The sequence below is a fragment of the Otolemur garnettii genome, unplaced genomic scaffold (assembly GCF_000181295.1).
Source record: "Otolemur garnettii isolate 467f Iridium unplaced genomic scaffold, OtoGar3 scaffold00135, whole genome shotgun sequence".
In the NCBI taxonomy this organism is placed as follows: domain Eukaryota; kingdom Metazoa; phylum Chordata; class Mammalia; order Primates; family Galagidae; genus Otolemur; species Otolemur garnettii.
In genome coordinates, this window is record NW_003852530.1 from 4,150,420 (window position 1) to 4,161,384 (window position 10,965).

At 46.1% G+C, this 10,965-nt stretch overlaps 1 protein-coding gene across 1 annotated transcript in view; it reads left to right on the top strand.

Annotated features, from left to right (window-relative positions):
- The window catches only part of TDRD12 (tudor domain containing 12), a 67,169-nt gene that overhangs the window by 5,530 nt on the left and 50,674 nt on the right, over positions 1 to 10,965 (top strand). Inside the window, exons 2-6 of the mRNA XM_023518377.1 lie at positions 614 to 772; positions 5,447 to 5,583; positions 7,397 to 7,516; positions 8,382 to 8,437; positions 9,734 to 9,819. Of these exons, the coding sequence (XP_023374145.1) occupies positions 614 to 772; positions 5,447 to 5,583; positions 7,397 to 7,516; positions 8,382 to 8,437; positions 9,734 to 9,819 (558 nt within the window). The remainder of the gene's footprint in view (positions 1 to 613; positions 773 to 5,446; positions 5,584 to 7,396; positions 7,517 to 8,381; positions 8,438 to 9,733; positions 9,820 to 10,965) is intronic.

A 10,965-nucleotide genomic window follows, 5' to 3' on the forward strand; every position in this document is an offset into this window, starting at 1 on the left:
TGGCTGGCACCTTAGCCGCTTGAGCCACAGGCGCTGAGCCACAACACAGAATGTTAATAGCACTGTTCTGAACCTTGCTTTTTGTATATTATGGATATTTTGAAAATATAGGAGATTAGATCATCTTATTTGCTTTTTGAGTCACAACATCTAATTGAGAATTATGTTATTTACATATTTTAGAATTTATCTTTAGTTTTTTATCTTTAGTCTGACTTTTATTTTTTTAAGATAGAGTCTCACTTTATCGCCCTTGGTAGAGTGCCATGGTGTTATAGTTCACAACAACCTCCAGCTCCTGCGCCTAGGCAATTTTCTTGCCTCAGCCTCCCGAGTAGTTGGGACTACAGGTGCCTGCCACAACGCCTGGATATTTCGTTGTTGCAGTTTGGCTGGGGTTAGGTTTGAACCTGCCACCCTCGTATATGGGCCAGCGCCCTACTCAGTGAGCCACAGGCCCTGCCCTGGTCTGACCATTTAAGACAAAGGTCCTTGTTCAAAATTTGTTAGATCACTAGAATTATAAACAGGGATTATGTGTGATTCTAGAGTTATTTTTTGGTTCTACTTTTAAATCATGCATTATTTTTTTTGTTTTTAAAAAATTTTACAGATTGAAGATCCGAGTTGCTTCTGGGTTATTATAAAAGGATGCAGTCCCCTTTTAGATCATGAAGTCGACTATCAGAAACTAAATAGTGCCATGAATGATTTCTACAACAGCATGTGCCAAGACATAGAAGTGAGACCATTAATGCTGGAAGAAGGGCAGGTGCGTATCAAAGGCGTGTTCATCACCGTGTCTTGAGACACCACTTAAAATGTGAAATAATTTGGCCACTAAAATGATGAAAACTTGGAGAGTGTTTCAGTTTTTCCACTGTTTTAAGGTTCTTTAGGTTGCACATGATTCAGGCGAATCCTAGAAGGAAGTGGTTGTTAGGGAGTGTATGCTGCGTGCAGGGCAACAGGTGGAATGTCATCTAAACCCAGGTACCAAGGCGTCCCCCTGGGGCCAGCAACCAGGGGGTGGGTCCAGACCCAACACAGGTAGAAGGCTTCAGCATGGAGGGGGGTGTCTGCATTCTGGGGCTGGTGCCCCCTTGCCGTTGCTCATGGCTGTGGCTGGCCTGTGTGTCTCTGTTTTCTTTACTCTGCATCATAGCCCCCTTGCTTCCTTGCAGCCTCACTTCCCACTCACCTTTGTATGAGTCTCTACAGATCAGCCATTTTTCAGAAGAATTTGAATTTTTTTAATAACATGGTGGGAAAAGATATATAAACTCTTCATGATAAAAAGTAGAAACAGTTTGAATTCTTTGTCTCCCAAATTTGTTACTAATACTAGTTAGTATGATTTATTATTTTTTATATTATTTCTCAAAGTGTTTGACTTATAGAAGAAATGAAATCAGGTCTACTATCCTTTAACGCATTAACTGGCATGTGGGTTGTATTTAACTTACGCTGGTTTTGAGCTCTACACTGGTTTTGTGCCTGGGGCCTCATGAAACAGTATGTAACTGTGTGTTTCAAGAATAGGTGTGCTGTGACTTTCATATTGTACTGGGAGATAATATTACCCAGTTGCAGTCAGGCCAGTTAATAACCCTGCAATGGCCTGTCAGTGTTCAGGTGAGAGGAAGAGTCACACATCTGCCCCACTTCAAATTAAAAGCTAGAAATGACTTGAGTTTAACAAGGAGGCGTGTCCAAAGCTGAGGTGCTGCCCTCTTGTGCTGAACCATCAACCAAGTTGTGAATACGAAAGAAAAGTTCTTAAAGGAAGTTCAAAATGTTCCTCCAGTGAACACACAAGAAAGTAAAACAGCCCAATTACTGATGTGAAGACAGTTTCAGGGGCCTAGACACAAGATTAAACTGGATATAATTCCAGAGCTGGTTCCTGAGGTTAAAGCAAAGAATCCATCTCCATAACAGGGAAGTTCAGGGTGAAGTGCTGGTGGAGAAGCTGTAGCAAGTTATCCAGAAGATCCAGCTATGACCACAGATGAAGATGCCTACACTAAACTACAGAATTCTGTTATCAGAAAAGCCTTCTAGGTCTTTCCATAGCTAGAGAAGTCAATGCCTGGCTTCAAAGGTCAAGCAGACTCTCTTGGCAGGGCCTGGTGTTGCTGGTGACTTTAAAATAAAGCCAATGCTCGTTTACCATTCCTCAAATCCTATTGTGTAATATCCACTCTGCTTGTGGTCTGTAAGTGGAACAATAAAGCTTGGATGACAGCACAGCTATTTATTGGTATAGCCTGTTTACTGAATATTGTAAGCCCGCTGTTGGGATCTACTGCTCAGACAAAAAACCATTTCTTTCAAAATATTTCTGCTATGGACAATGCACTTGGTCACCCAAGAGCCCTGCTGTAGGTACATGAAAAGATGAATATTGTTTTCATGTCTGCTAACAACATCCATTCTATAGCCAGTGGGTCAAAGAATAATTTCACTTTCAAGTCTTAGTGTTTTGAGATGACTGTGTCACCTAGGCTGGCCTTGAACTCCTGGCTCAGGTTATCCTCCCACCTCAACCTCCCACATAGCTGGGAGCCTTGTTAAATCTAAATTTTTTAAGAAACGTATTCCATGAGGTGATAAAGCTGCTCTAGATAGCAATTGCTGTAAGGCAGGAGTTCTCAGCCTGTGGGTCACGACCCACAGGAACTATATGTAAGACTCGTGGCATTAGGAAGGTTGAGAACCACTGCTGTAATGGATCTGGGAAAAGTCAACTGAAAAACTTTTGGAAAAGATTCACCATCCTAGCTGCCATTAAAAACATTCGTGATTCATGGGAGGAGGTCAGAATATCAACATGAGTTTGGAATAAGTTGATTCCAACCCTCTTGGATGACTTTGAGTGGTTCAAGACTGCCGTGGAGGAAGTAACAGCAGATGAGGTGGAAAGAGCAAGAGACCCAGAGTTGGAAGTGGAGCCTGAAGTTGTAGCTGAATTCCTACAATCTCACGGTAAAACTTGAGCAGATGGGCTCGGCGCCTATAGCTCAACCGGCTAAGGCGCCAGCCACGTACACCTAAGGTGGCGGGTTCGAATCCCCAACCCGGGCCCACCAAACAACAATAATGGCTGCAACCAAAAAATGGCCGGGCGTTGTGGCGGGCGCCTGTGGGCCCAGCTACTTGGGAGGCGGAGGCAGGAGACTCGCTTGAGCCCAGGAGTTGGAGGTTGCTGTGAGCTGTAATGCCATGGCACTCTGCCCAGGGGGACAGCTTGAGGCTCTGTCTCAAAAAAAAAAAAAAAACTTGAGCAGATGAAGAGTTTGCTTCTTATGGATGGGCAAAGAAAGTGGTTTCTTGAGATGGAATCTGCTCCAAGTGACAACAGAGGATTAGAGTATTCGGTGGAATTCATTGACAAAGTAGTGGCAGGGTTTGAGAGAACTGACTCCAGTTTTACTGGAAGTCCTGCTGTGGGTAAAGTGCTACCAAACAGCGTCACGTGCTCCAGAGAAACTTCCATGAGGGGAAGAGTTGGTAGATGCCACAGACTTCGTTGTTAGATTTTATGAAATTGTCACAGATATTCAGACCTTCAGCAATCACTACTCTGACCAGTCAACATCGAGGGAAGACCCTTCCCCAGCAAAAAGTCTGCGGCTTGCTGAAAGTAGCACCTTTTTAGCAATGAAGCACATTTGAACTAAGGCCCATTTTTTAGGTGTAATGCTATCACCTGCTTAGTAGACTGCAGTGTAAATATAACGTGCTAGGAAACCAACAAATGTGTGTGACTCACTTCATTACAATATTCGCTTTGCTGAGGTAGTCTGGAACTGAACCACAGAATCTGCCAGGGGTGCCTACACTATTTTTTATCTCATGGTTTTAAATTTATTTATCATTTATAATCGTTGTTCTTCCTGATGTTTAAATTATTACAGTCTTGGTTTGGTGCCCATAGCTTAGTGGTGAGGGTGCTGGCTATGAGCTCTGAGGCTGGTGGGTTCCGTCCCAGCCTGGGCCTACTAAACAAAGAAAGAAAATAGCCAGGCGTTGTGGTGGGGGGCCTGTAGTCCCAGCTACTTGGGAGGCTGAGGCAAGAGAATCACTTCAGCCCAAGAGTTGGAGGTTGCTGTGAGCTATGATGCCACAGCACTCTACTGAGGGCAACATGGTGAGATTCTGTCTCAAAAAAAAAAAAAAATTATTCCAGTGTTGGCTAATGGCAGCCCTAGTGTAACATAAGTTCAAAGTCTGACTGTGTGAGTTACTAACTGTTCATACTATTCCTGATTTGGCTTCAGCATTAAATAGAAATGTCCCCCATCCTCTGTCAAGATTGTTCCTGAATGATTTCAGTTTTCAATTGAGTGAGGTTCTCGAGACCCTTGTCCCTAGCAGTACGGGTGTGTTCTTGTTTTCAGCTTAAACTCCTGAGGGCAGCATCTCCGTCAGCCCACTTTCTCCCTGTTTGGGCACAGCTATCCTGGCTGGGCCCCTTATAAGTATATGGTCAGCAAGTGGTTGACCTGTCTGTGGATTGCCAGGTAAGTTGGCTGTGGTGGTGTCAGGATGCCAATGGCTGTCACAGTGTCATTCCTCTTAGGAGGGGCCACAGCCATTTACAGACGCTTCTAACTGGTGATGTGGTTATGTCCTGACAGACCCATTGTGAACTGAAAATCTCCTAAGTCAATATGTACTCATCACACCTAAGCAACTGAACATGACAGCCTCGCCTCCCTGGAGTGTGGTCAGGACACTCACATTAGCCCATGGCTGGGCAAAATCACCTAACACAAACACCTGTTTTATAATAAAGTGTGGAATATCTATGTAATTTACTGAATAGTACATATTATGTTGAAATTACAACCATTTCTACACCATCACAAAGTTGAAAAATTCTAAGTCAAACCATGGAAAGTCAGGGACCATCTGTGTTTGTTACACCATTCAGCAGGTAGTTTGGAAGACTTAGTATATGTGTAGTATGAGGAGCTGGGAATATGGCAGCAAACCAAACACACAAAGCTTAGTCGGCATGAAGCCACGTCCAGTACAGTGGACAGAAGGTAAAGGGCAGGCACAGCCTTGGGAAGGGTCCGGTGGGGGTGGGGGGGGCTGGGTGTGCAGTTTCCTTTTGATCTTGCATAGGACTGATAATTTGTAAGAATCGTTTTCTGATACAAGAAGGTATAGCTTATATTGATTTCTAAAAATTGTCTTTAGTTAAAGAACCAAAATGATAGAAGTAAAGAAAGCAACGAAATAGGACCCAGGTGCCCTGAGTTTTCCCACGTGTTTCTTACTGACATGGTCTGACCTGGGCAGGTCCGGCCTCCTGGCATCTCTTTCCTCTGCTGTAAGGGAACAGTGGAGGCCAGGGTGCTGTTGAGAGTACCTGTTAGTTCTCACTGCATGACTAGAGATGTTAACACTGAACTAAAACGTTTCTCTCTTGTAGGTTTGTGTGGTTTACTGTCAGGAGCTGAAGTGCTGGTGCCGGGCCATTATTAAATCTATCATGTCCTCAGCAGACCAGTACCTGGCAGAATGTTTCCTGGTGGATTTTGCTAAGAATATTCCAGTAAAATCTAAGAAGTACGTGTATAATTATTTTGCCTTGCACTCTTAATGGAAACAAATGTCACTTTTAAAGGAGAACATGCATTTTTAAAGTAAGGGAATAGAGGTCATTACCCTTGAGAAATACTCCAGTAGAGTTTCTTGATGCTAAAGCTTCAAGAAGGGAAGACATGGAGGTTCAGTTCTGCGTGCACTGACCGGAGGGACAGATGGCCACAGTGAAGATGCAGAGCTGGTTCCTGTCCTTCCTTACCTTCCTGCAGGGTGGGGCAGGGGCCCTGCCTGCTCACTCTGCATCTTCTGGATGCTCTTTGCCAGCTACCTCAGTGCCCATGTGAGAGTGGCTAGGGGACAAGAAAGACACCCCAGCAGATAGAAACTCTCTTTGTCTGCACAGAAGGGGAGGCTGCTGGTTGTCCTAGCATAGTGAGGGCGTGGCCGTCATATGAAGTGGAGACACAGGCAGAATGAGCTGGTAGTTGGATGGTGACTGTGCAGCCTCAGTGATGGGGACTGCACATTTCAGTCATTAGAAAATATCACCAATAAGCCAGTCATGGTGTTTTATGATGTTTTTTTCATAATTTCCTGTCCTGGAAGTAAGAGGATGTCAGTTTAATAAATAAACATGAGGACTTTTCTTCCACTGAAGAAAGAGCACTACTCAGGAGATTTCAGTTGCAGTAGTAGGTGTCCCTTGGGGAGAGGAATTTCTTGGTGGAAGTGCTTATCAGACACTGGAAATTTGCAGATAGTTAAAATGTAGACACCTTTCTAGCCTATGATTCTGCATCTTTATGGAACCCTAGTCGCTATGAAAATAGCTATTGTGTTTATCTGAGGAACTTTCTTTTTTGTATTTGGGGTAAGAGAATCGTATGGTTAAATAGCGCTCACAGAGACCCTGATGGGCAGATAATGCAGCCACCTCCTCCTAACCTGTGTGAGCAGAGGTGACCAGGCTGCCTGTGTGGGACATGGCGGGGGTCCTGGAAGAGAAACAGTTCCTGTTGAAGTACATAGTACGTTAAAGGGATCTTTTGTCTGCCCAAAGAAGGTTGGAAAGAAACGTGTTGAACTTATTGTTAAATCTCAGTCTTTCAGCTGTTTTGTGCAAAGTTAGCAAATACTTATCGCTAAAATGTTTGTCCATTTACAGACATTTTCAGATGGTCAATATTGAAATTGTTTTGTGAGATGGAGTCTCACTCTGTGCAGTGCCATGAAATCATAGCTCATAGCAACCTCTAATTCTTGGGCTCCAGTGATCCTCCTGCCTCAGCCTCTTGAGTACGTGGGACTACAGGTGCCACCACAATGCCCGGCCAGTTTTTCTGTTTTTAGAAGAGATGGGGTTTCCCTCTTGCTCAGGCTGGTCTCTAGCTCCGAGCTCAAAGATCTCCCCACCTCTGCCTCCCAGAGTGCTGGGATTACAAGTGTGAGCCTCCGTGCCCTGCCAGTCAGTATTGAAATTGATATTTAAACATCTTAGGTAGAATTTGCTCCACAAGTCTATTCATTGTTACTTAGTGTTCCTCAACCTGTAGAGCCTTATTAGACTTCTTTCCCCTAAACTCCTATGATGTTTTAATGCCACAGATATAGTATCTGTTTTGCTGTATGTGTTCTGTATATGAAAAAATTAAGGTTTTGCTTAACCCCTAAAAAAGTTTTTGCCTCATTGGCCAAATAAAGCACCATTAGTGGGTGTATTAGAAACATAATTTGTGTTTTGCTTTATGTTAAGTATATTGATCATATAGGTGTACTTTAAAGAAATATGTACAATTTTTCTTTATAATGGAACTATTTCTGTTTCATTTGGAAGCATCCGAGTTGCAGTAGAGTCTTTTATGAAGCTTCCCTACAGAGCAAAGAAGTTCAGCCTGTACTGCACAAAACCTGTCACTCTGCACATTGACTTCTGCGAAGACAGTGCTGAGATTGTGTAAGTGCAGCTTCTTAACCAGAGTTAAGGCTGCCTTTCCTGGATGGCCTCTTAGAGGGATGCATTAGCCAGCACGTCCTGAGCCCTCTCTGTGCCAGCCTGTGCTGGACACTGCATGCTCTGGCTCTGTGTTCTGGTTTGGGAGACAGACATGTCACAGGTCACTGGGGGTGGTGGTGTTGCGACAGACAGTGCTGTGGTGGTGGGTGCGGGTCCTTCTCAGCAGGGCCTCTGTGAGGCAAGTCTGCCATGGTGTGGGTGGCAGTGTCCTCACCCCAGTGTAGAGCAGGCTGGGCTGCTACTTATCTGCCCTGGTGTGAGTGGCAGTGTTTGGGCATGTAGGACACGGTGGGGTCCTCTCCCCAGTGCAGAGCAAGCCGGGCTGCTCATTATCTGCCCTGGTATGGGTGGTGGTGTGTGTGCATGGGGGCACATGCTGTAGGGCACAGCAAGGTCCTTGCCCCAGCATAGAGTAGGCTGGGCTGCTCCTTATCTGCCCTGGTGTGGGTGGCAGTGTCTGGGTGCGTAGGACACAGCAGGGTCCTCTCCCTAGTGCAGAGCAGGCCTGGCTGCTTGTTATCTGCCCTGGTGTGGGCAGCAGTGTGTACGCGGGGGAGTTGGGGGGTATACTGTAGGGCACAGCGGGGTCCTTGCTACAGTGCAGAGGGCTGCTCTATCTGCCCTGGTATGGGCAGGGGTGTCGGGCATGCACTGTAGGGCACAGCCAGGTGCTCACCCCAGCACAGAGCCGCCCTGGAAGCTTGTTATCTGGGCAGGGTGTTGGACATGAAAGGTGAGTACAGTCCCGTGTGTGGTACTGGTCTCGGATTTTATTTAATGGAGTTGCCTGTGTTCACTGTTCCAGACCCGCCAAGAAGTGGGACAGTGCCGCCATCCAGTACTTTCAGAACATTCTAAAAGGTAAGGCCAGTGTATGTGTGATGGCGCTCTGCCTTGAACGGGCACCCACAGTGGCCTGCTGGTGGTGAGGGGCTGGGAGGTGTCTGATTATCCGCTTGACCACCCTCATCCAAGTTTCTTAAGTACCTGGAGCTTCTTCCCTTCTCAGTGTCGCAGGCGCTGCAGTGCTGGGACTGTGTGGGTGAATCGGGTGTCAGTGATTGACAGCTGAAATGGGAAGGGGTTGTCTGTAGAGGAACCCTGTGCCACCACGCCCCCCTTAGTCTGCGTGAAAGCTGCAGTGCTGCAGACTTCAGTTACGTGCCTTTTATTGGACCAGCAATTGACAAAAAGCCCGACTTTTAGTGAGCAAGGGATAGTGATTCCATCATGCAGTGCTTATCACCATGATCTAAGGTGTGCGGAATGTCCTTGCCTGTTGTGTGTGCGCTCTCTGTTTTGCATCAGTGACTGTGAACGGTCTCTCTTGTGGCATCTGTCCTAACCCCGGGGGTCAAGAGTCACACACTTGTGCCTGCCCCTCAATTGGCCGTTCTAGGGAGTTAGTAGGAGTGACATGTCTGGTGTGCTGCGTGATACCTCGCTGCTGTGTTCTGGGCCCTCTCCCGTGCTATGCCATTGTTTGGGTAAAGGAACAGCCCAAAGCTTGGACTTGGGAGGGTGGCTGGGTTATGAGTTTTGGCCATTGTGAGTGCTTGTGGGCTGTTGGGCGAGGACCCTGGGTATGGAAGAGGCAGACACCTATTTCTGTGTGGCCTCAGGCAGGTTACACAACCTTCTTTGAAACTGGTCTCTTCATCTGTGACATGACAGGGACAGGACCTGCATCAGACGGTATGGTAAAAAATTAAATGAAACAAAATGTATAAAGGACTTAGCATAGTGCTTGGTGGGTGGCAGTGAGTGGAGCTGCTGTTGGGTCATGCAGTCTCTGATGGAGGAACCTAGTCTTCTGACCTGTGGGCTTTAGAATGGTACAGTGGACTTTCAGATGAAAGATAAGGACTGGACTTATCCCCACTGGACTGTGGAGTTGGGAATTGCTGGAAGAGGAGACAGACCAGGAACTTTACTTGAGGAGGGGGTCACAGGGTGGCAGGGGCTGATGTGAATGGACCAGGACAGGTGACCACTGCACCGTCGAAACAGCCTGGTCCTCCTCGGCAGCTCACCAGGTCCTGCTGTCGCTGGGGCGCTGGGCCCCTCACTGGTTAGCAGAGCTAGTCAGTGGACGTAGTTGTAACTGCCACAGGTCTCCCGATGCCAGCTGATGGGTGTTTTCTTTCTGTCACTCAGCAACTACCCTGGTGGAAGCCAAATTGTGTGCTGTGGAAGAAGATACTTTTGAGGTTTACCTTTATGTAACTATAAAAAGTGAAAAAGTAAGTAAAAGTTATTTTGGGGTATTTTATCATGATTTTAAATTGTACTATGACAAAGAATAAATGCCAAGGAGACGGTGTAACTCATAAAACATAGAAATTGTCTTGACCGGCTTGGTGCCCGTAGCTCAGTGGTTAGGGCACTGGCCACATACACTGGGGTTGGCGGGTTTGAACCCTGGCTGGGGCCACCTAAACAACAATGACAAGTATAATCAAAATATAGCTGGGCGTTGTTGCCGGGCACCTGTAGTCCCAGCTTTTTTGGAGGCTGAGGCAAGACAATTGCTTACACCCAAACTCTTTCTCACAAAACATACATAAAGAATAAATTAAAGAATTGTTGGCAGCACTTGTGGCTCAATGGGTAGGGAGCAGGCCCCATATACCCAGGGTGGTGGGTTTGAACCTGGCCATGGCCAAACCGTAACAAAAAATAGCCGGGCCTTGTGGCAGGCGCCTGTAGTCCCAGCTACTTGGGAGGCTGAGGCAAGAGAATCACCTAAGCCCAAGAGCTGGAGGTTTCTGTGAGCTGTGATGCCATGGCACTGTACTGAGGGTGACAAAGTGAGACTCTGTCTCTAAAAAAAAAGAAAGAAATTGTTTTGACCTTTTGAGGTCTTCCTTAGCTTAGAAGCCAGCCAGCACTGTTTCCTTCTTTGATTACTTGAAAACATTACTTCAGATTTTTACTTAGTAAGGGACAAGAAATTGTTCCTATAGTGGTCAATATGGAACATTATTTTCTTTTTTATTTTTATTTTTCTTTTTTATTCTTTGAGACAGAGTCTCACTCTGTGCCCTGGGTAGAGTGCAATAGCATCATAGCTCACAGCAACCTCAAACTCTTGGGCTTAAGTGATTCTCTTGCCTCAGCCTCCCAAGTAGTTGGGACTACAGGCACCTGGCTATTTTTTGTTGCAGTTGTCATTGTTCTTTAGCTGACCCAGGCCGCATTCGAATCCGCCAACCTCGGTGTATGTGGCTGGCATCCTAACCACTGTGCTACAAGCGCCAAGCCAAGTTTTTCTTTCTTTTTTTTTTGAGACAGAGCCTCAAGCTATCCCCCTGGGTAGAGTGCCGTGGCATTACAGCTCACAACAACCTCCAACTCCTGGGCTCAAGCGAGTCTCCTGCCTCAGCCTC